At 50.8% G+C, this 25,493-nt stretch overlaps 2 protein-coding genes across 3 annotated transcripts in view; both read right to left on the bottom strand.

Moving 5' to 3' along the window:
* zbtb37 (zinc finger and BTB domain containing 37) overlaps positions 1 to 4,225 on the bottom strand; it is a 54,349-nt gene extending 50,124 nt beyond the window's left edge. The window contains exon 1 of one of the 2 annotated variants that reach the window (XM_041208634.1): positions 4,207 to 4,225. The gene's annotated coding sequence lies outside the window, so the exon portion shown is untranslated. Of the gene's footprint in view, positions 1 to 3,574; positions 3,704 to 4,206 lie in introns of those variants that run through there. The other variant, XM_041208633.1, reaches the window with a different exon arrangement.
* A 6,888-nt stretch (positions 4,226 to 11,113) lies between these two features.
* The window catches only part of serpinc1 (serpin peptidase inhibitor, clade C (antithrombin), member 1), a 67,708-nt gene continuing 53,328 nt past the window's right edge, over positions 11,114 to 25,493 (bottom strand). Inside the window, exons 2-6 of the mRNA XM_041208529.1 lie at positions 17,254 to 17,469; positions 14,565 to 14,702; positions 13,131 to 13,524; positions 12,038 to 12,102; positions 11,114 to 11,290 (exon numbers count right to left, since the gene is read on the bottom strand). Coding sequence (XP_041064463.1) covers positions 11,114 to 11,290; positions 12,038 to 12,102; positions 13,131 to 13,524; positions 14,565 to 14,702; positions 17,254 to 17,469 — 990 coding nt within the window. The remainder of the gene's footprint in view (positions 11,291 to 12,037; positions 12,103 to 13,130; positions 13,525 to 14,564; positions 14,703 to 17,253; positions 17,470 to 25,493) is intronic.

Below are 25,493 nucleotides of genomic sequence, written 5' to 3' on the forward strand. Positions count from 1 at the left end.
GTATTGTTGGGAAATTTCCACACTGATAAGGGTGTCACTCCGACTTTATTATCCAGATACAGCCTCTGATGAATGTCATACCGTAATTGTTATAATGCTACCTCAAACTCTACTATTTCTGTTCACTTCCCAGAATTTTCACCCATGTGAAAGCTCTGTTCCTCATGTATTTTGTACATTGTCATTGGTATTTTCACTATAATATCAAGTGTACAAGCATTTCAACCACGGAGGTTGGCGCAAAAGTAAAAGTCTGGTGCAAAAGTAAAATAGGAAAGGTGGCCAAACCATGGCTTACAAGGGAAATTAGAGATAGTGTTAGACGCAAGGAAGAGGCAAACAAACTGGTCAGAAAAAACACACCTGAGGATTGGGTGCCGTTTAGAATTCAGCAAAGAAGGACCAGGGGATTGATTAAGAAGGGGAAAAGAGAGTACAAGAGTAAGCTTGCAGGGAACATAAAGACTGACTGTAAAAGTTTCTATCGGTATGTGAAGAGAAAAAGATTGGTGAAGACAAATGTAGGTCCCTTACAGTCAGAAACAGGGGAATTTATAATGGGAACAAAGAAATGGCTGACCAACTAAATACATACTTTGGTTCTGCCTTCACAAAGGAGGACACAAATAACATACCAGAAATGTTGGGGAACACAGGGTTTAGTGATAGGGAGGAACTGAAAGAAATCAGTATTAGTAGGGAAATGGTGTTGGGGAAATTGATGGGATTGAAGGTCGATAAATCCCCAGGGCCTGATAATCTACAACCCAGAGTACTTAAGGAAGTGGCCCTAGAAATAGTGGATGCGTTGGTGGTCATCTTCCGAGATTCTTTAGACTCTGGAACAGTTCCTACAGATTGGAGGCTGGCTAATGTAACCCCACTATTTAAAAAGGGAGGTAGAGAGAAAACAGGGAATTATAGACCAGTCAGCCTGACGTCGGTAGTAGGGAAAATTCTTATAAAAGATTTAATAGCTGGGTACGTGGAAAACAGTGGCAGAATTGGACAGAATCAGCATGGATTTATGAAAGGGAAATCATGCTTGACAAGTCTACTGGAATTTTTCGAGGATTTAACTAGTAGAGTTGATGAGGGGGAGCCAGTGGATGTGGTTTATTTGGACTTTCAGAAGGCTTTCAACAAAGTCCCACATAAGAGATTGGTGTGTAAAATTAAAGTGCATGGGATTGGGGGTAGTGTATTGAGGTGGATAGAAAACTGGTTGGGAGACAGGAAACAAAGAATAGGAATAAACGGGTCTTTTTCCGAATGGCAGGCAGTGACTAGTGGGGTACCGCAGGGATCGTTGCTGGGACCCCAGTTATTCACAATAGATATTAATGATTTAGATGAGGGAATTAAATGTAATATCTCCAAGTTTGCAGATGACATAAAGCTGGGTGGGAGGGTGAGCTCAGGAGGATGCAGAGATGCTTCAGTGTGATTTGGACAAGCTGAGTGAGTGGGCAAGTGCATGGCAGATACAGTATAATGTGGATAAAGGTGAGGTTATCCACTTTGGTAGCAAAAACAGGAAGTTAAATTATCTGAAAGGCTATAAATTGAGAGAATGGAATGTGCAACAAGACCTGGGTGTCCTTGTACACCAGTCGCTGAAGGTAAGCATGCAGGTGTAGCAGGCGGTAAAGAAGGCAAATGGCCTTCATAGCCAGAGGATTCGAGTACAGGAACAGGGATGTCTTGCTGCAATTATACAGGGCCTTGGTGAGACCACACCTGGAATATTGTGTGCAGTTTTGTTCTCCTTATCTGAGGATGTACTTGCTATAGAGGGAGTGCAGCGAAGGTTTACCCGACTGATTCCTGGGATGGCGGGACTGACATATGAGGAGAGATTGAGTCGGTTAGGATTATATTCGCTTGAGTTCAGAAGAATATGGGGGGCATCTCATATAAACCTATAAAATTCTAACAGGACTAGACAGGGTAGATGCAGGAAGGATGTTCCCGATGGTGGGGGAGTCCAGAACCAGGGGACACAGTCTGAAGATATGGGGTCGACCATTTAGGACTGAGACGAGTAGAAATTTCTTCACCCAGAGAGTGGTGAGCCAGTGAAATTCGTTACCACAGAAAGTAGTTGAGACCAAAACATTGTATGTTTGAAGGAGTTAGATTTTCTCTTGGGCTGAAAGGGATCAAAGGGTAGGGGGAGAAAGCGGGATCAGGCTACTGAATTGGATGATTAGCCATGATCATATTGAATGGGGAGCAGGCTCAAAGGGCCGAATGGCCTACTCCTGCTCCTATTTCCTACGTTTCTATGATTGTGGCTACATATTAAATTTAAAGCAATGTTCCTATGAATTTTCATATACTCCAAATTACAGATGCTATCAAATCTCAGTGTTCAGAAGTTATCCACCAAGGAATTATAGAAAAGCCCTTCTCCAAATTTGCAGGGCAGCAAAAGTCAAAGAACAAAACAGAGGATAACAAACGAATATAAGTCATTTGCCCCGGCTTCAGGTTATGGCCAGTAGGCATGATTGTGGACACCCATGGCAATATACAGGGTCTGATACATGCTTCAAAGAATGATGGACAGCATTGTACTTCAATGCTCTAACGTAAAACAACAATCTGTTTATCTTTTACACTAAAGCCAAGCAGACAGCTGATGCTTTCAGTCATTCTTCAAAAACAGATGCATATGGTCGACATATTGCTCCCTCGCGCACTCCTACATTCCTCAGCTGAGCTACTCGGTATCTCTCTCCTCAGGAACGCCTATTCACTTGTCAATTCAACACAGAATGTGCCCCCACAAATAATTGCACCGAATGATGCTGGGGCAAGGGGAGTAGGGGATTTGATCATATCCACAAAGTGCACCCAGGTTGGCTGGGAGGGGCAGCCTCTTTGACCACGGCCACAATGGGGGAGAGGGGCTGTGACCTGCCCATGACTATGGAGATAGGGGAGGGGGCGGATGAGCTGCTCATCGACCACACCTGACCCCACCACACCTGGGGAAGGGGCTACCCTGGCCCCTGCCCCCTCCAAGTGAGAGGCTCTCCTCAGCTCCTCCCCCCAATGAGGGGGCTCCCCCCAGCCACTACCCCCCCTCCACTGGGAAGGGGCTCCCGTTGGCCACCCCCCTCCCCCACCCCCACAAGGGGGGGCTCCCCTCAGCCACTCCCCCCACGTGAGGCAGGAGCTCCCCTCGGTCATTCCTCCCCCACCCCGCCCCCGAGGGAAGGGTTCCCCTTGGTTCCTCCCCCCAAATGAGTGTGCACCCCTTGGGTGCTCCCCCAATGAAGGAGGGGCTCCCCTGGGCCACTCCCCCCGACGAGGGAGGGGCTCCCCTCGGCCACTCCCCTCCCCCACCGAGGGAGGGGCTCGCTTCGGCCACGCCCCGTTCAAATCCCCAGCACTCAGGGACCCTCCATTATCCTATCCGTTCCCCTCCCCCCACCACCCTCTGCCCCCAGGGCTCTCCCTCTGGCGCTCAGCGTCGCCCCGGGCTCGGGGTGGAAATGGTTATCCTGATCCCCTGGGGTCCTGAAGCGGGGGAGCCCAGTTGCAGGGCCCACCCTGAACCACTCACCCTCCTCTGGGCTCCGCTCTGTGACCGGACACTGGTCGCCCTGGCGCCCCGCACCACGCATGCGCCCTTGAGCGAGGCCAGAGACACGTAGCTTCCGGCCGGGACCGGAAATTCCCTCGACAGGACTACAATTCCCAGCGTGCACCTTGCAGTGGCTATGGTGAGGGTGCTTCGTGCGGAATCATAGACACTGCAACCGGTCAACCCTTTCTATTAATTCTAGCGAGGGCCGGCTCACAAACGGAGCCGGAAATTTTAAGGCGAGAGGCGCGCTGTCTGCAAGGCATCCTGGGAGCTGTAGTTTTCATCGGCGAATCCTTTGGCTCCGATCGCTCCTCTGGGAGGGAGCGGGAAAACTACATCCCCCAGAATCCTGTACGCCCACAGCGGCCATTACCCAGCCTCCCGCCCTCCAGGGATAGCGCCGCAAGCAGGTCACCCCGGGCATTGCCACTGGCTCAGCTGGAAATCTCAAATCAGAACAGCAAATGCTGGAAAAGCCCAGCCGATCTGACAGAGTCTGTGAAGAGAGAGAGAAATAGGGTTAACGTTTCCAGCGCTATTATTGTTATTTTATATTTAACGTTTCCAGGCCGTCTGTTCAGATTCATAAAAAATACCACCACTTATACCTGACGTAGTATCGACCCAAGATGAGGGACACGGAACAAACAATCTATATTCAAATGCCCATGTTTGGAGGGGAGAGGAGGGGGGGGAGGAGAGGAGGGAGGGGAGGAGGAGGGAGGGGAGGAGGAGGGAGGAGAGGAGGGAGGGGGAGGAGAGGAGGGAGGGGAGGAGGAGGGAGGAGAGGAGGGAGGAGAGGAGGGAGGGGAGGAGGAGGGAGGAGAGGAGGGAGGGGAGGAGGCGGGAGGAGAGGAGGGAGGGGAGGAGGAGGGAGGAGAGGAGGGAGGGGAGGAGGAGGGAGGAGAGGAGGGAGGGGAGGAGGAGGGAGGAGAGGAGGGAGGGGGAGAAAGGGAGGGGAGGGGGGAGAAAGGGAGGGGAGGGGGGAGAAAGGGAGGGGAGGGGGAGAGGGGGGAGGGGGAGAGGAAGGGAGGGGCGGGGAAGGGGAGGGGAAGAGGAGAGGAGGAGGGGCGGGGGATATGGGGGAGGGGAGGGAGAGAGGGGGGAGGGGGAGGGCAGGGGAAGGGGGGAGGGGAGGGAGAGAGGGGGGAGGGGGAGGGGAGGGGAAGGGGGAGGGGAAGGGGGGAGGGGGAGGGGAGGGGAGGGGGAGAGGGAGGGGGAGAGGAAGGGGAGGGGAAGGGGAGAGGGGCGGGGGAGATGGGGGAGGGAGAGAGGAGGGGAGGGGAAGGAGAGAGGGAGAGGAGGGAGGGGAAGGGGAGAGGAGGGAGGGGAAGGGGAGAGGGGCGGGGGAGATGGGGGAGGGAGAGAGGAGGGGAGGGGAAGGAGAGAGGGAGAGGAGGGTAGTGTGAGTGAGTGTGGGGGGGATAGTGTGAGGAGGGGAGAGGAGGGAGGGGAAGGGGAGGGAGAGGAGGGGGGGAGAGGGAGGGAGGAGAGGCAGGGAGGGGAGGGGATGAGGAGGGAGAGGGGAGGGAGGGTAGTGTGAGTGTGGGGGTGATAGTGTGAGCGAGTCGGGGGTGTGAGTGCGTGTGGGGGAGTGTGAGAGCTGGAAGATTTGGAAACTTTTGAAGATCAACAACAGGTTACTAAAAAATAATAAAAAGAGCAAAGGTAAACTATGAAAGAAACTAGCACAAAATGTAAAAAGTGATAGCAAAAGCTTCTCCAAGTATATAAAAGGAAAGAGAGTAGCTGAAGTGAATGTTGGTCTCTTGGAGGATGAGACTGGGGAATGCAGAAATGGCAGAGACGCTTACTCAATATTTTGTGGTGGAGGACACTAGTACCACCTCAATAGTAACAGGTAGTGCAGAGAGTATAGAGAAAAAGGAATTTAGAACAATCACCATCATTAGAGAAGTACTGAACAAACTACTGGGTTTAAAGGGTGAGCAGGCTAGACCTATACTCGCTGGAGTTTAGAAGGATGAGAGGAGATCTAATTGAGGTGTACGAGATGCTAAAAGGGATAGACAAAGTAGACGTGGAGCAGATGTTTCCCCTTGTGGGGCATTCTAAAACGAGAGGCCATAGTTTTAGGATAAAGGGTGGTAGATTTAAATCAGGGATGAGGAGGAATTACTTTTCTCAAAGGGTCGTGTATCTGTGGAATTCACGACCTCAGAGTGTAGTGGATGCCTGGACGCTGAATACATTTAAGGTGGAGATAGACAGATTTTTAATTAGTAATGGGTTGAAATGTTATGGGGAGAGAGCGGGAAATTGGAGTTGAGGCTGAAATGAGATCAGCCATGATCGTAATGAATTGCCTACTCCTGCTCCAAGTTCTTATGTGTGGGAGAGTGATAGAGTGGACGTGTGTGGGGGGTAGTGAGAGAGCGAGCGTGTGTGTGTGGGTGAGTGAGAGCGAGTGTGTGTGTGGGGGAGTGAGAGAGTGTGTGTGTGAGGGAGTGAGAGTGCGAGTGTGTGTGGGAGTGAGAGAGTGACCATCTCTGTGTGGGGGAGTGAGAGAGTGAGCGTGTCTGTGTGGGGGAGTGAGAGAGCGAGCGTGTGTGTGTGTGGGAGTGAGAGAGCGAGCGTGTGTGTGTGTGTGGGGGAGTGAGAGAGTGAGCGTGTGTGTGTGTGGGGGAGTGAGAGAGCGAGCGTGTGTGTGTGTGTGTGGGGGAGTGAGAGAGCGAGCGTGTGTGTGTGTGTGTGGGGGAGTGAGAGAGCAAGCGAGCATGTGTGTGTGTGGGGGAGTGAGAGAGCGAGCATGTGTGTGTGTGGGGGAGTGAGAGAGCGAGTGTGTGTGTGGGGGAGTGAGAGCGAGCGAGCATGTGTGTGTGTGGGGGAGTGAGAGAGCGAGCATGTGTGTGTGTGGGGGAGTGAGAGAGCGAGCATGTGTGTGTGTGGGGGAGTGAGAGAGCGAGCATGTGTGTGTGTGGGGGAGTGAGAGAGCGAGTGTGTGTGTGTGGGGGAGTGAGAGCGAGCGTGTGTGTGTGTGGGGGAGTGAGAGAGCGTGCATGTGTGTGTGTGGGGGAGTGAGAGAGCGAGCATGTGTGTGTGTGGGGGAGTGAGAGAGCGAGCATGTGTGTGTGTGGGGGAGTGAGAGAGCGAGTGTGTGTGTGTGGGGGAGTGAGAGCGAGCGTGTGTGTGTGTGGGGGAGTGAGAGAGCGAGCATGTGTGTGTGTGGGGGAGTGAGAGAGCGAGCATGTGTGTGTGTGGGGGAGTGAGAGAGCGAGTGTGTGTGTGTGGGGGAGTGAGAGCGAGCGTGTGTGTGTGTGGGGGAGTGAGAGAGCGAGCGTGTGTGTGGGAGTGAGGAAAGCAATGTAATAGTAGGTTTAGAAATGATATGGCCAGCACATTTTCTTAGAGCTCCTGCATCTCAAAATTTCCCACTACTCCCCTGTTGGTGACTGGCCGATCCTAGCATTTTCCTCTAGCCTTTGCACTGGACGGTTACTCATCCTCGATTTTAACTCCCTCCTGAATCCCCTTGCTCCCTCTTCTCTGATTTCCATCAGATCTGCTCCGCCATTCAGTCATGGCTGATAAGTTTCTCAACCTCATTTTCCCACCTTCTCCCCGTAACCTTTGATCCCCTTCCCAACCAAGAACCTATCAAATACAATCAATGACCTGGCCTCCACAAACTTCTGTGGCAATGAATTCCATAGATTCACCACTCTCTGGCTAAAGAAGTTTCTCCTCATCTCTGTTCTAAAAGGTCTCCCCTTTACTCTGAGGCTGTGCCCTCAGGTCCTAGTGTCTCCTACTAATGGAAACATCTTCCCCACATCCACTCTATCCAGGCCTTTCAGTATTCTGTAAGTTTCAATCAGATCCCCCCTCATCCTTCCAAACTCCATCGAGTAGAGACCCAGTGTCCTCAAACGTTCCTCATATGTTAAGCCTTTCATTCCTGGGATCAATCTCATGAACCTCCTCTGGACCCTCTACAGGGCCAGCACATCCTTCCTGAGATATGGGGCCCAAAATTGCTCACAATATTCTAAATGTGGTCTGACCAGAGCCTTATAAAGCCTCAGCAGGACATCCCTGCTCTTATATTCTAGTCCTCTCGAAATAAATGCCAACATTGCATTTGCCTTCCTAACTACCGACTCAACCTACAAGTTAACCTTCAGAGAATCCTGGACTAGGACTCCCAAGTCCCTTTTCACTCCAGACTTCTGAATTGTCTCCCCATTTAGAAAATAGTCTATTCAGCCCATCATGACAGTGCTGGTTCTCCCCCTCTTTTCCCATAGCCCTGAAAATTTTTCCGATTCAAGTATTTAACCAATTCTCTTTTGAAAGGTTCAGCTAAATTTGTTTCCACCTGCCTTTCAGCTAGTGCACTCCAGATTATAACCACTCGCTGCATCAAAGAAACATCTCCCCCTGGCTTTTTATGTGCCCCTCAAGTGGATTTTCCAGTGTTTGCGAGATAAGGGATGGCCGTCCAGAGTTATGAAATGAAGGCTGTGTCTGATATTTAGGCCTAGTTGCGTGTAGGAGCTCAGCAGCTGTGAGAATGATGCAGGTCAACAAAGGTCAGATCATTTATGCTGAGATTGGCAGTGCAAGAGTGTCAGTCCAGCTGCCGCAGGCTCTCAGTTACAGAAGTGCAGTAAAATATCTCACCTGTGCAGATAGTTTGACCAAAGCAGTGACAAGAAGATTCAGTCATTTTCAAATTGGAAGTTAATTATTTATAAAATAGCAATCACCCCAGTGACCGACAACAGGATTGATCAAACAGTGAATGACAATGAAAGCTCAGTACTAACAGTACAACTAGTAATTCAGTGACATCCTCAATGTACCTCAATCAGGTTGAGTCAGCTACACCAATCTATGCTTCATTGCTTTGCTTCTCACTTTGTTTCTCACCATTCTCTTGAAATCTCTTTTCACCCCCGCTTGTTCTTTCTTAAACTCCTCATTTCTCAGCAGCAATTTATATTTATTTATATTGATTTCTTTTTATTGTAAGTGGTTCTCTCTCTTCAGGTGTTGTGCCTCTCTCCTTTAAATCTGTCGTCATCACCCACCCCCCCCTCAAAAAACCTAACCTTTACCGCTCTGTCTGTAAACTACCATCCCATCTCCAACCTCCCTTTCCCCTCCAAACTCCTTGAGTTTGTTGTCACCTCCCAAATCCATCCCCATCTTTCCTGGAACTCCATGTTTGAATCCCTCCAATCAGGTTTCTGCCCTGCCACAATGGCTCTTATCAAAGTCACAGATGACATCCCCTGTGACTGTGACAAAGATAAACTTTCCCTCCTCGTCCTTCTCATCCTGTCTGCAGCCTTTGACACAGTTTGACCACACCATCCTCCTCCAACACCTCTCCACTCTTGTCCAACTGGATGGAACTGCTCTCTCCTGGTTCCATTCTTACCTATCTAATCATCACCAGGGAATCACATTCAATGGCTTCTCTTCCCACTCCCACACAGTCCCCTCTGGTGTCCCCCAAGGATCGTTCCTTGGCCCCTCCTATTTCTCATCTACACGCTGCCCCTCTGACACATCATCCGAAAGCATAGTGTTAGTTTTCACATGTATGCTGAAGACCCCCAGCTCTACCTCACCACCACCTCTCTCAACTCCTCCACTGTTGCTAAATTATCAGACTGCTCATCCCACATTCCATGCTGGATGGACAGGAATTCCTACAATTAAATTTTTGGAAGACTGAAGCCATTGTTTTCAGTCCCCACTCAACTACCAACCCCATCCCTCTCCCCGGTAACAGTTTGAGATTAAACCCGTTTGTTCACAACTTTGGGGTCACATCTGACCCTGAAAGGACATATTGGCGCCAACACAGACATTTCCACCCCTTATCATTGTCCAACTTGGCTGTGGATCAGCTCCTCTTCTGCTGAAGCCTTCACCCATGCCTTCATTACCTCTAGACTCGACTATTCCAATTCACTCCTGGCTGCTCTCCAACCTTCTACCTTCTGTAAACTTGATCTCATCCAAAACTCTGGAACTTGGTGCAAGTTAAGACACATTCATCTTTTGCCCTGTGCTCGCTGACCTACACTGTCTCCTGGTCAAGCAATGCATTGATTTTAAACTTCTCATCCTTGTTTTCAAATCCCTCGATGGCCTCACCCTTCCCTACCTCTAGAATCTCCTCCAGCCCCACAACCCTCTGAGATACCTGCGCACCTCTAATTCTGGCCTCTTGAGCATCCCTGATTTTAATCACTCCATTACTGGTGACTGTTTCTTCAGCTGCTGAGGCCCTAAGCTTTGGAATTCCCTCCATAAACCTCTCTGCTGTTCTACCCCTCTTTCCTCCTTTATGGCACTCCTTAAAACCTATCTCTTTAACACTTACTCCACCACTTTACACAGTCGCAGCAGTGTGTACCATTGACAAGATGCACTGCAGGAATTCACTAAGGCTGCTTGGACAGCACCTTCCAAACCCATGACCACTACCTTCTAGAAGGACAAGGGTAGCAGATAGATGGGAACACCACCACCTGGAAGTTCCCCTCCAAGCCATTCATCATTCTGACTTGGAAATATATCACCGTTCCTTCACTGTCGCTGGGTTCAAATCCTGGAATTCCCTTCCTAACAGCACTGTGGGTGTACCTACACCACATGGACTGCAGCGGTTCAAGCAGGCAGCTTGCCACCACCTTCTCAAGGGCAACTAGGGATGGGTAATAAATGCTTAGTGACACCCAAGCCCTGAGAAGGAATAAAACAAGTTTTTAGTCATCTGCTTTCGTTTCTATTATGTGGCCCAGTGTCATGGCCATGCCATGCACCAGTGAAATTCCTTGGGATGGTTTGTTACATTAAAGGTGCTATTTAAATACAAGCTGATCCTGCTGTTGTTGTAAAAACCCAGCTGGTTCACTAATGTCCGCCATAGAGGGGAATCAGCCGTCCTTTGCTGATCTGGCTTATTTGTGACTCCAGACTGACAGCATCTCATTCCCTATTAACCAGAGTATCTGACAACGCTGAGGGGTCAGCTGTGGTTCAGGGGTTAGCGCTCTCACCTCTGAGTCACCGAGTTTTGGGTTCAAAAGAGGGCGGAGCTTAAATCCAGGCTGACACAGCTAGTGCAGCACTGATGGAGTGCTGCACTGTCAGAGGTGCTGTCTTTCGGATGAAATATTAAACTGGCCCCGTTTGGCCCCTCAGGATGTAAAAGATCCCATAGTACTATTTTTGAGGGTGTGTCTCGATCAACATCACTAAAACAGATTATCTGGACGTCACCACGTTTCCGTTTGCGGGATCTTGCTGTGTGTATGTTGGCTGCCATGTTTCCTACATTACAACAGTGAGTGTATCTTTAAATCACTTCATTGGCTATAAAGTGCTATAGAATGACTTCTGGTCATAAAAGACATAATAAAAATACAGGTCTGTCTTTCTTTATTTCTCATAATAAGATAACAGCTGCAGAAACACTTGACTGAGTTTTTATTGTTGCTGTAGTGATGATCTGATTCATTCCACTCCTCACTGTTATTCGACACATGGGTCAGATATTCTCCCCATGAAGATGATAGCATTGATGGCAACTTCTCGAATCAGGAGGAGGAATGGCTGGTTGGCATTGAAGATCTCGAGGCTGGGCCGCAGTGACCGGCCCATCACCATCACTGCTGAGGCTGCTGCTGCTTCACTACCTTCCTCATTCACCTGGTAAACAGAGCAACACATGTCAAAGTGACCCTGTACAGAGCAATCAAGCCACTGCACTCACCCATCAAACACTCCCAGGACAGGAACAGCACGGGGTTAGATACAGAGTAAAGCTCCCTCTACACTGTCCCCATCAAACACTCCCAGAACAGGTACAGCATTGATTAAATAAACAGTAAAGTACCCTCTACACTGTATTTATCCCATGCTGTATCTATAATAGCAGAGTAAATCTCTCTCTACACTGACCCAATCAAACATTCAGGTACAGCATGGGGTTAGATACAGAGTAAAGCTCCCTCTACACTGTCTCCATCAAACACTCCAAGGACAGGTACAGCACACGGTTAGATACAGAGTAAAGCTCCCTCTACACTGTCCCCATCAAACACTCCCAGGACAGTTACAGCACGGGGTTAGATACAGAGTAAAGCTCCCTCTACACTGTCCCCATCAAACACTCCCAGGGCAGGTACAGCATGGGGTAAGATAAAGGGTAGAGATCCCTGTGCACTGGATGTTTTGTAGTTAACTGTAATAATTTATAGTTGGGAGAATGACTGGGGAATATTGTGAAAAGAAAAGGAACTAGAGCAACCCTGGCAGATGGTGCAGTCAGATATCTGGGTTTCAATATATTTTGCCCCTAAAGTTATTTCTGTTCCTTCCCCTGCTAAAGAGAACAGGCACATAACAACTGTCCCTCTGCAACTCAGAGATGACATGATTTGGCTTATATCTTACCTCCAGGAAGGCTTTATGGAAAGCATCTGAGACATAAAAGTTATTGTGGAATCCTTCAACTAGTCCTGTAACAGTGAAGAAAATCAGTATTACACCACAGTGAACCTCAGTTATCTGCTAAGTGGAGAATGAAGCAGTCAGCAGTTTGAGACTGTTGACATCCTAACACCTCCCAAAGCCTGCTTGGCGTTGGTCGGATTGAGCGCTAAGCCTTAATGTCTCTCAGCGTACAGGCCAGCATGTGCTGTGGGATCGACTTCATGACAAAGCTTGGATAACATGGAGTTGTGGACTGTGGAGAACTGGGCCTGAATTTCTGCCCACCATTACGGAGGTGGGCAAGTGCGGAAATTCACGCCGATGTCACTGTGCTGGTTTGCTGGGACCACCCCCGCCCCGAACCCTGACCCATTTTCCTGGAGGTGGGATCAGCAGCAAAAGGGCTACCCATCCACGAGCGATAGGTAGCCAATAAAGGATACTTAATGGCCTATTGAGGCCTATTGCAGAGGCCGACTGGAACAGGTCAGCTGCCTGGTGGTGGCCTACGAATCTGCCTGTTGCGACCAGCTGCCCTGTGGAGGGGTTTTTCCCCCTCCACAATGGTGGCCTGGCTATTGTGGCCATATTAAAATTTCAAACTTTTAGGATTTGGCGAGATGGTGCCTCAAAATGGTGGCATTCTGTCTCTCTTACCTGAACTGCAGGCCTTATCTCCTATTTCTGAGAGTTCCCTTACTGTCATTCATTGGATGGCGAGCCCACCCTCCTACCTCTGATTTGCCACTTTGGGGAAAGCCACTGTCAGGTGACTATTTCCCACACAGTACAGGGTCGTGACCCCCATTTGACCCTGATGTCGGGGTCCCAACCCGATGCCCTTGGAACCAATTGGTGGAGTGTAGCAGGTGGATGTGGCAATGATCCCAGGTTGACAGTGTGGAATGAGGAGACAAAGGGGCTAAATGGTTGGGTGAGGGCTGGGGAGAGGATGTGGAGGGGAGGACAGTCCAAAACAGGGAGGGAGAAAGACAGGGAATGAGGGAGAGGGAGAGCAACCTGGGATACAAGTCAAAGGACAGTCCTATCAAACCTGGCAAATTGGCTTTCTCGGGACTGAAGAGGTCGACCAGCCCCATCGCCTTCAGCTTGTTGGTCAAACTGAAAGAATCCTCGACCCGGAACCGCGGCAATGAGAGGTCAACGTCTGTCATTCTCAGTTGGCTGAGCCACCCCAACACCTTCTCATGCGTCAGCTGCTTCTCGAGCTCCCTCAGGCTCCCCTCGGCTGTCGGGAGAATCAGCACCATGGACACGTCGTCCCCCTTGTATGGCAGCTCGATCACCTTTGCCGCGTCCTTGGAGAATTTGCCAAAGCGGAAGGAGCCCTGCTGCTGCATCATTGGGACTTGGCAGCGGTTGTTAGCTGGCCTCTCAAATTCCCTTTGAGATGTCAGCTCCTTCTCAAACATGGATTTCCACAGTCCCTGCACAAACAGGTTTAAATGTTTAATAATTCCTTCTGGCAAGTTTATAACCACAAATGCATTGTATTTATATTGTGCCTTTGGTACAGAAATACATCCCGAGGTGCTTCACAGGACTGTAAACAGACAAAACCTGAGACTGAACCACAAAGGGTGACATTAGGCAAGGCAACTGAAAACTTAGTCAAAGAGGTAGGAGCGCCTTAAAGGAGGAGGGAGGGACATAAAGAAGTTTAGGGATGAAACTCCAGAGCATAGCTCTAAGCAGCTGAAGACACGGCCGCCAGTGGTAGAGTGTGGAAAACCGGGCAGGGAAAGAGGCCAGAATTAGAGGAACGCAGGTTGTTGGGCTGAAGGAGATCATAGGGGAATGAGTCAGCCGGTGAAAAACTTCAGCCAAATCTTTCCTTCACCCTCAATCTCTCTTCCTAAATCAGGGATGCTTAATGCCAACCACAGTGCCCCTCATTCTGCCAGTCTGATTGAGACCAGCTAAAGACCAGGAAACAGACTTGGGATATTCCGGGGTGTAGAGGAAAGGGGAGAGTTGATTCACCATGCAGATGAAATCACATACACAGCCTCCCATGCATCTTGGCTGAGGGTAAATTTGAGCATGGCTCCTGGTCTATTAGGCCCACGGTTGTGCTTAAGACCACCAGGTTTGAGGCCCTAGTGTCTCGTCTACAAACTCACAGACCTGCCCTTAGGAGCCACCAGCTCCACATCGCCCGTCCCCCGTTGAGGCAAGGGTCTCTGGGGATGGGGGTGGACATGGTAAGCACCTGGGTCAACCTCTCATCAGCCCTCGTCCTGAGGGGGAGGGGGGGTGTTGCCCCATCACTGTCCTGGATTACACACTCAGCCTGAGTCTGAGTCAAAGCTACATTCATGGAGAAGGCCCATGATATTCCCAGGTGTAACATAATGGGCGTGGGGAGCTGGCACAATGGGTCTCCACCACCATCTCTGCTTGGAACTCTTTATTGTGAACTCTTAAATACCTGGCAGCAAACAAACAAGGCTATTGGGGGATTTACCTTAAAGTAGATTGCGTTAACAAGGACCAGGGTGGTTAAGGATGTTATTGCATCTGGAGGGATGACATCCCTGATGAGCCCCTCAGTCTTGTTGGCCACCCAAGAGTTGATGATCTTTCTGGCTGTCTTAAACTTTTCCTGTTAAAGGAAAACTTGCATTTTCATCATGCTATTCACAACGTCAGAACATTCCGAAGAGTCACAGTGAGTGAAGTGACTTTCTTATGGGAGTAAAGTCACTGCCAGATTGCTAGAAACATGACATCCAGTGTATGCACGGTGAGATCCCACAAACAGCAAAACTAGATCATCAGAATCTTTCAGTGTCGTTGGTTGAGGGATCAATGTTGGCCAAGACACTGGGAGAACTCCCCTACTGCTCTTCCATTGGTGCCATGGGATCTTTTAAGTCCTCTCAAGAAACCAGAAACATCTCCTCTGACAGTGCAGCACTCCCTCAGTACTGACCTTCTGACAGTGAAGCACTCCCTCAGTACTGACCCTCCAACAGTGCAGCGCTCCATCAATGCTAACCATCTGACAGTGCAGCATTCCATCAGTACTGACCCTCTGACAGTGACGCACTCCCCCTCCAACTGTGCAGTGCTGCCTCAGTACCAACCCTCTGTCAGTGCAGCACTCTCTCAGAACTGACCCTCAACAGTGCAGCACTCCCTCAGTACCGACCCTCCAGCAGCACGGCACTGCCTCAGTACCAACCCACCGACAATGCAGCACTCCCTCAGTATTGACCTCTGTCAGTGCAACACTCCCTCAGAACCGACCCTCCCTCAGTATTTACCCTCCAACAGTGCAGCGCTCCATCAATACTAACCATCTGACAGTGCAGCACTCCATCAGTACTGACCCTCTGACAGTGACGCACTCCCCCTCCAACCGTGCAGTGCTGCCTCAGTACCAACCCTCTGTCAGTGCAGCACTCCCTCAGTACTGACAGTGCAGCACTCCTTGACTGTATCTCCCTCACGTAATCCTGATTGACACTGCAGTGAAGTACTGAGAGAGTGCTGCACTGTCGGAGGGTCAGGACTGAGGGACTCTAACGTTGTCGCATTGTCTCAGTATTGACCCTCCGACGGTGCTGCGCTTCCTCAGTACTGACCCTCTAACAGTGCAGGTCCCTCGGTACTGACCCTCCAATAGTTTTTTTTTAATTCGTTTATGGGATGTGGGTGTTGCTGGCTGGGCCTTGTTCAGAGGGCATTTAAGAGTCAACCACATTGTTGTGGGTCACACATAGGCCAGACCAGGTAAGGAGAACAGATTTCCTTCCCTAAAGGGAATTAGTGAACCAGATGGGTTTTTACAACAATCAACAATGGTTTCATGGTTAGCATTAGAATTTTAATTCCAGATTTTTATTGAATTCAAATTCTACCATCTGCCATGGCAGGATTTGAACCCAGGTCCCCAGAGGGTTACCTGGTTTTACTGGATCACTAGGCCAGCGATAATACCACAACACCATCACCTCCCCCATAATAGTGCAGCAGTCTCTCAGTACTGACCCTCTGACAATGCGGCTCTCCCTCAGTACTGACTCTCCGACAATGCGGCTCTCCCTCAGTACTGACCCTCTGACAATGCGGCATTCCCTCAGTACTGACCCTCTGACAATGCGGCTCTCCCTCAGTACTGACCCTCCGACAATGCGGCTCTCCCTCAGTACTGACCCTCCGACAATGCGGCTCTCCCTCAGTACTGACACTCCGACAATGCGGCACTCCCTCAGTACTGACATTCCGACAATGCGGCACTCCCTCAGTACTGACCATCCGACAATGCGGCTCTCCCTCAGTACTGACCCTCCGACAATGTGGCTCTCCCTCAGTACTGACACTCCGACAATGCGGCACTCCCTCAGTGCTGACATTCCGACAATGCGGCACTCCCTCAGTACTGACCCTCTGACAATGCGGCACTCCCTCAGTACTGACCCTCCGACAATGCGGCACTCCCTCAGTACTGACCCTCCGACAATGCGGCTCTCCCTCAGTACTGCACTACAGTTAGTCAGGACTATGTTTTAAACAAGGGAATCTTGAAGCTGTGACTCAGTGGTGAGCGGGCTCCCATGAGCCTCTGAAGATCCTGGCATCAAACTGTCTCGGAAGATAAGAGGCTCGAGTTGGTGCTGCATTTCGTCTGGCATTCTCATAATTGCTTGAGGAAAGATTAGTGGAGAGAATGGCAATTCCTTGGGGTTTCCACGGCTCCCGTCCATTTGTTATGGTGGGGACGGGTGATCAGGGTAAAAGGCTTTTCCCCATAAGGCCTGGTCTTTCTAATGAGGGGCTGGAGAGGGAACTGGGTTTTCCGAACCTGAGCGGCCTCTGGAATTCTGATTCAACAGCAGCTGATGAAGGATCTTCCACTCCCCTTTCTTACCCACTACCCCAACCCTCCCCTCGTGCCTTCTCCCCTCCTCCCCTCACCTCACCCTTTCTTCACCCTCCCTTTCCTCACCCTCCCTTTCCCCTACTGCCCTCCATTCGAATCCCTCTCCCTCCCCTTAGCCTCCCTCCACTCTACTCCAATTCACAACCCTCTCTCCTCTCACCCTCCCCATAGTCCCCTCGGTTTCCCCTCTCACTCTCTCTCTTCTCCTCACACTCATCGCTCTCAGCTCTCTTCCATTCCCCCTCCCCACCATCCGCCCACCCCTCACCTTGAAGTTGACAGGGATGAGTTTGGCTCTGTACACCGCCTCGCTGATATTCTGGAACGTTTCGTTGTACCTCAACGACTTGTCACCAAAGAGACGGTTTGCCGACACCAGCTCCGAGGACTTGTTGGCCTTCCGGTACAGGCGGCAATTGAGTTTGGCGAAAAAGTAGTGAACCTGATCTGACGTCTTCTCTGTGATGCTGTCAAATTTAAAGACCTGCAGAAAGTCGGGGAGGAGGGGGGGTGGGGGAGGGGTATGGGGGGCAGACAGAGAGGGGGTAGGGGGTAGGGGGGCAGAGGGGGAGGGGAAGGGGGAGGGGGAAAGGGGCAGGAGGGAGGGCAGAGAGAAGGAGAGGAGGGTGGCACAAAGGTAGGAGAGGGGAGGGAAAGGGGGTAGCGGGGACAGGGGGAGGGGGCGGGGCAGAGGAGGAGGGGGAAGGGGGAAGGGGTAGGGGGGCAGAGGGGGAAGGGTTAGGGGGCAGAGGGCAATGGGGTAGGGGGGCAGAGAGGGAGGGAGGAGAAGGGTGGGGAGAGGATGGAATAACAATTAAAACTGTAGCCTCTACACCTCTGTGACCACCGCCAGGCTCTACATCCTCCCTATCTCTGTAACCTCCTCCAGCCTCCAAATCCCTCCCTATCTCTGTTTTCTCCTCCAGCCTCCATACCATCCATATCTCTTTAACCTCCTCCAGCCTATACACCTTCCCTATCTCTGTGACGTCCACCAGCCTCTACAACCCTCCCTGTCTCTGTAACTTACTCCAGCCTCTACACCCTCCCCAGCTTTGTAGCCTCCTCCAGCCTCTACAGCCTCACTGTCTCTGTGACCTTCTACAGCCTATACTATCTCTGTAACCTCCTCCAGCCCTACAAACCTCCCTATCTCTGTCAGCTCCTCCAGCCTCTACAACCCACATTATCTCTGTAAAATCCTCCAGCCTCTAAACCCACCCTATCTCGGCAACCTCCTCCAGCCTCAAAACCCTCCCAAACTCTGTGAACTCCTCCATCCTCTACAACCCCCACTATCTCTGTCACCTCATCCAGCCTCTCCACCTTGCCTATTTTTGTAACCTCCTTCAGGCTCAACACCCTCCTCATCTCTGTAACCTCCTCCAGTCTCTACAACCTCCCTACCTCTGTAACCTCCTACAAACTCCACATCCTCCCTATCTTTGTAACCTCCTCCAACTGCTACACCCTCACTATCTATGTAACCTCCTCCAGGCTGTAAACCCTCCTTATCTCTGTAACCTCATGCAGCCTCTACAACCCTCACTATCTCTGTAACCTGCTCCACCCTATACACGCTCCATATCTCTGTAAACTCCTCTAGCCTCTACAGCCCTCCATATCTCTCTGACCTCTTCCAGTCCCTACAATCATCGCTATCTCTGTAACCACCTCAAGCGCCCAAAACGCTCAGTATCTTTGTAACCTCCTCCAGCCTCTACACCCTCCCTATCTCTGTAACCTCCTCCAGCCCTACAAAGCTCCCTACCTCTGTCAGCTCCTCCAGCCTCTACAACCCACACTATCTCTGTAAAATCCTCCAACCTCTACACCCTCCCTATCTCTGTAGCCCCCTCCAGCCTCTACAACCCTCACTATCTCTCTAACCTCCTACAGTCTCTACACCCACCCTATCTTGGCAACCTCCTCCAGCCTCAAAACCCTCCCAAACTCTGTGAACTCATCTGTCCTCTACAACCCCCACTATCTCTGTAACCTCATCCAGCCTCTCCACCCTGCCTATCTCTGTAACCGAGTGCAGCCTCTACACCCTCCCTAGCTCTGTAACCTCCTCCAACCTCTACAACCCTCAAAATCTCTGTAACCTCCTCCAGGCTCAACACACTCCTTTGCTCTGTAAGCTCCACCAGCCTCTACAACCTCCCTATCTCAGTAACCTGCTACAAACTCCACACCCTCCCTATCTTTGTAACCTCCTCCAACCACTACACCCTCCCTATCTCTGTCACCTCCCCCAGCCTCTACAACCCTCACTATCTCTGTAACCTCCTCCAGGCTGTAAACTCTCCTTATCTCTTTAACCTCCTCCAGTCTCTACACCCTCCCTATCTCTGTAACCTCATGCAGCCTCTATGACCCTCATTATCTCTGTAACCTCCTCCACCTTATACACCCTCCCTATCTCTGTAAACACCTCCAGCCTCTACAGCCCTCCATATCTCTGTGAACTCTTTCAGTCCCTACAATCCTCCGTATCTCTGTAAACACCTCAATTGCCCTAAACCCTCACTATCCTTGTAACCTCCTCCAGCCTCTACACCCCTCCCTATCTCTGTAACCGCCTACAGCCTCTACACCCGCCCTATCTCTGTAACCTCCTCCAGCCTCTACAACGTCCCTATCTCTGTAACCTCCTCCAGCCTCTACAATGCTCACTATCTCTGTAAACTCCTCCAGGCTCTACACCTCCTCTATCTCTGTAACCACCTCCAGCCTCTACACCCACCCTATCCCTGTAACCTCTTCTAGCCTCTAGAACCTCTCTATCTCTGTAACCACCTCCAGCCTCTACACCCTCCCTATCTCTGTAAGCACATCCAGCCTCTACACCCTCCCTATCACTGTAACCTCCTCCAGCCTCTACACCCTCATTATCTCCATTTCCTCCTCCAGCCTCTACAACCCTCGCTATCTCTGTAACCTCCTCCAGCCCCTACAACCTCCATATCTTGGTAACCTCCTCCAGCCTCTACACCCTCCCTATCTCTGTAACCTTCTCCAGCCTCTACACCCTCCCATCTCTGTTTCCTCCTCCAACCTGTACAACACTCACTATCTCTGTTATCTCCTGCAGCCTCTACACACTCACTAACTCTGTAACCTCCTTCAGCCATAACAACCCTCACTATGTCTGCAATCTCCTCCAGCCTCTAAACCCTCACTGTCTCTGTTTCCTCATACAGCCTCTACACCCTCCCTACCTTTGTAAACTCCTCCAGCCTCTACATCCTACCTATCTCTGTGACCTCCTCCAGTCTCTATACCTCACTATCTCTGTATCCTTTTCCAGCCTCTACACCCTCCCTATCTCTGTAAACTCCTCCAGACCTACAAACCTCCCTATCTCTGTCAGCTCCTCCAGACTCTACAAACAACACTATCCCTGTAAACTCTTCCAGCCTCTAAACCCTCCCTATCTCTGTAGCTTCCTTCAGCCTCTACAACCCTCACTATCTCTGTAACCTCCGACAGTCTCTACACTCATCCTATCTCTGCAACCTCCTCCAGCCTCAAAACCCTCCCAATCTCTGTGAACTTCTCCATCCTCTACAACCCTCACTATCTCTGTAAACTCATTCAGCCTCTCCACCCTGCCTATCTCTGCAACCTCCTCCAGCCTCTACACCCTCCCTATCACTGTAACCTCCTCCAGCCTCTACACCCTCCCTATCTCTGTAACCTCCTATAACCTGCACACCCTCCCTATCTCTGTAACCCCCTCAAGCCCCTACAAACCTACCTACCTTTGCAACCTCCTCCAACCGCAACATTCCCCCTATCTCTGTAAACTCCTCCAGCCTCTACAGCCCTCCATATCTCTGTGACCTCTTCCAGTCCCTAAAATCCTCCCTATCTCTGTAACCACCTCAAGCATCCTAAACCCTCACTATCCCTGTAACATCCTCCAGGCCTACACCCTCCCTATCTCTTTAACCACCTCCGGTCCCCAGACCCTTCCTATCCTTGTAACCTCTTCTAGCCTCTACAACCCTCACTATCTCTGTAACCTCCTACAGTCTCTACACCCACCCTATCTCTGCAATCTCCTCCAGCCTCAAAACCCTCCCAAACTCTGTGAACTCCTCTATCCTCTACAACCCTCAAAATCTCTGTAACCTCCTCCAGGCTCAACACCCTCCTTATCTCTGTAACCTCATCCAGCCTCTACACCCTCCCCATCTTTGTAGCCTCCTCCAGACCCTACACCCTTATTATCTCTGTAACCTCCTCCAGTCTCTACACCCTCTCTATCTCTGTGACCTCCTCCAACCTCTACACCCACCCTGTCTCTGTTTGCTTCTCCAGCCTCTACACCCTCCGTATTTCTGTTTCCTCCTCCACCCTGTACAACTCTCATTATCTCTGTTATCTCCTGCAGCCTCTACACCCTCACTGTCTCTGTGACCTCCTACAGCCTATACACCCTCCCTATCTCTGTCAGCTCCTCCAGCCTCTACAACCCACACTATCTCTGTAAAATCCTCCAGCCTCTACACCCTCCCTATCTCTGTAGCCTCCTCCAGCCTCTACAACTGTCACTATGTCTCTAACCTCCTACAGTCTCTACACCCACCCTATCTCAGTATCCTCCTCCAGCTTCAAAACCCTCCCAAACTCTGTGAACTCCTCCATCCTCTACAACCCCCACTATCTCTGTAACATCATCCAGCCTCTCCACCCTGCCTATCTCTGTATCCGACTGCAGCCTCTACACCCTCCCTGGCTCTGTAAGCTCCTCCAGCCTCTACAACCCTCAAAATCTTTGTAACCTCCTCCAGGCTCAACACCCTCCTTATCTCTGTAACCTCCTCCAGCCTCTACAACCTCCCTCCCTCTGTAACCTCCTACAAACTCCATACCCTCCCTATCTTTGTAACCTCCTCCAACCGCTACACCCTCCCTATCTTTATAACCTCCTCCAGCCTCTACAACCCTCACTATCTCTGTAACCTCCTCCACCCTATACACGCTCTGTATCTCTGTAACCTCCTCCAGCCTCTAGACCCTCATGATCTCCGTATCCTCCTCCAGGCCCCATAACCTCCCTATATCTGTAACGGCCACGTGCCTCTACAACCTCCCTATATCTGTAACCTCCTCCCGCCTCTACACCCTCCCTATCTCCGTAACCTCCTCCAACCTCTACACCCTGACTGTCTTTATTTCCTCCTCCAGCCTGTACAACACTCACTATCTGTTATCTCCTGCAGCCTCTACACCCTCACTAACTCTGTAACCTCCTCCAGCCTTAACAACCCTCACTATGTCTGCAATCTCCTCCTGCCTCTACACCCTCATGATTTCCGTTTCCTCCTCCAGCCTCTTATCCCTCCCTATATCTGTAACCTCCTCCAGCCTCTACACCCTCCCTATCTCTGTAACCTCCTCCAACCTCTACACCCTCACTGTGTGTGTTTCCTCCTCCAGCCTGTACAACACTCACTATCTCAGTTTCCTCCTACAGCCTCTACATCCTCACTATCTCTGTAACCTCCTCCAGCCTCTATACCCTACCTAACTCTGTGACCACCTCCAGCCTCTACACCTCCCTATCTCTGTGACCTCCTCCAGCCTCTACAACTCCCTATCTCTGTAAACACCTCCTCCAGCCTCTACACCCTCCCTATCTCTGTAAACTCCTCCAGCGTTACAAACCTCCCTATCTCTGTCAGCTCCTCCAGACTCTACAAACAACACTACTTCTGTAAACTCTTCCAACCACTAAATCCTCCCTATCTCTGTAGCCTCCTCCAGCCTCTACAATCCTCACGATCTCCGTTTCCTCCTTCAGCCTCTAATCCCTCCCTATCTCTGTAACCTCCTCCAGCCTCTACAAACCTCACTATCTCTGTAACCTCCTCCTGCCTCTACACCCTCCCTATCTCTGTAACCTCATCCAGCCTCTAGACCCTCTCTATTTCTGTAACCTCCTCCCGCCTCTACACCCTCCCTATCTCTGTAACCTCATCCAGCCTCTAGACCCTCTCTATTTCTGTAACCACCTCCAGCCTCTACACCCTCCCTATCTCTGTAAACTCATCCAGCCTCTCCATCCTCCCTATCTCGGTTTCCTCCTCCAGCCTGTACAACACTCACTATCTCTGTTATCTCCTGCAGCCTCTACACCCTCACTAACTCTGTAACCTCCTCCTGCCTTAACAACCATCCCTATGTCTGCAATCTCTGCCAGCATCAAAACCCTCCCAATCTCTGTGACCTCCTCCAATCTCTCCAACCCTCTACACCCTCACTGTCTCTGTTTCCTCCTACAGCCTCTACATCCTCCGTATCTCTGTGATGTCCTCCAGCCTCTACACCCTACCTATCTCTGTGACATCCTCCAGCCTCTCCACCCTCCCTATCTCTGTAGCCTCCTCCAGCCATACAAACCTTCCATCTCTGTCAGCTCCTCCAGACTCTACAACCCACACTATGTCTGTAAACTCCTTGAGCCTCTACACCCTCCCTCTCTGTAGCCTCCTCCAGCCTCTACAACCCTCACTATCTCTGTAACCTCCTACAGTCTCTACACTCTCCCTATCTCTGCAACCTCCTCCAGCCTCAAAACCCTCTCAATCTCTGTGACCCCATCCATCCTCTACAACCCTCACTATCTCTGTAACCTCATCCAGCCTCTCCACCCTGCCTATCTCTGTAACCTCCTCCAGCCTCTACACCCTCCATATCTCTGTAACCTCCTACAAACTCCACACCCTCCCTATCTGTGTAACGTCCTCCAGCACCTACAACCCTGCCTATCTTTGTAACCTCCTCCAACCGCTACACCCTCCCTATCTCTGTAACCTCCTCCAGCCTCTACAGACCTCCATAGCTCTGTGACCTCTTCCAGTCCCTAAAATCCTCCCTAGCTCTGTAACCACCTCAAGCGTCCTAAACCCTCAGTATCCCCGTAACATCGTCCAGGCCTACACGCTCCCTCTCTCTTTAACCACCTCCAGCACCCACACCCTTCCTATCCCTGTAACCTCTTCTAGCCTCTACAACCCTCTCTATCTCTATAACCTCCTTCAGCCCCTACACCCTCTCTATCTCAATAAAATCCTCCAGCCTCTACACCCTCCCTATCTCTGTAACCTCCGCCAGCCTCTAAACCCTCCCTATCTCTGTAACCTCCTCGAGCCTCTACAACACTCACTATCTCTGTAGCCACTTCCAGCCTCTGTACCCTCCCTATCTCTGTAACCTCCTACAACCTCTTAACCCTCCCAATCTCTGTAACCTCCTCTAACCTCCACACCCTGCCTATCTCTGTAACATCCTACAACCTCTTCACCCTCCCTAGCTCTGTAACCTCTTCTAACCTCCAAACCCTCCCTATCTCTGTAACCTCCTCCAGCCTCTACAACCCTCACTATCTCTGTAACCTCCTTCAGGCTCTACACCCTCCCTATCTCTGTAACCACCTCCAGCCCCCACACCCTCACTATACCTGTGACCTCTTCTAGCCTCTAGACCCTATTTCTGTAACCACCTCCAGCCTCTACACTCTCCCTATCTATGTAACCTCCTTGAGCTTCTACACCCTCACTATCTCTGTTTCCTCCTCCAGCCTCTAATCCCTCCCTATCTCTGTAACATCCTCCAGCCTCTACAACCCTCCCTATCTCGGTAACCTCGTCCAGCCTCTACACTGTCGCTATCTCTGTAAACTCCTCCAGCCCCTAACACTCCCTATCTCTGTAACCTCCTCCAACCTCTACACCATCCCGATCTCTCTAACCTCCTCAAGGCTCTACACGCTACCTCTCTCTGTAACCTCCTCCAGCCCCTAAAGCCTCACTATCTCTGTTTCCTTCAGCAGCCTCTAAATCCTCCCTATCTCTGTTTCATCCTCCAGCCTCTACCCCCTCACTGCCTCTGTAACCTCCTCCAACCTCTACAGTGTCACTACCTCTGTTTCCTTCTCCAGCCTCTACACCCTCCCTATCTCTGTTTCCTCCTCCAGCCTGTACAACAATCACTATCTCTTAGCTCCTGCAGCCTTTACACCCTCACTATCTCTGTAACCTCCTCCAGCCTCTACAACCGTCACGATGTCTGCGATTTCCTCCTGCGTCTACACCCTCACAGTCTTTGTTTCCTCCTACAGCCTCTGTACCCTCCATATCTCTGTAACCTCCTCCAGCCTCTACAGCCTACCTATCTCTGTGACCTCCTCCAGCATCTACACCTCCATATCTCTGTGACCTCCTCCAGCCCAACAAACCTCCCAACCTCTGTCAGCTCCTCCAGCCTCTACAACTCTCACTATCTCTGTAATCTCCTACAGTCTCTACACTACACCCGCCCTATCTCTGCAACCTCCTCAAGCCTCATAACCCTCCCAATCTCTGTGACCTCCCCCAACCTCTACAACCCTAAATTTCTCTGTAAACTCCTCCAACCTCTACAACCTCCCTATCTCTGTAAACTGCTCCAGCCTGTACAACCTCCATATCTCTGTAACCTCCTCCAACCTCTACA

This window comes from Carcharodon carcharias, chromosome 16 (genome assembly GCF_017639515.1).
Source record: "Carcharodon carcharias isolate sCarCar2 chromosome 16, sCarCar2.pri, whole genome shotgun sequence".
NCBI classification, from domain to species: domain Eukaryota; kingdom Metazoa; phylum Chordata; class Chondrichthyes; order Lamniformes; family Lamnidae; genus Carcharodon; species Carcharodon carcharias.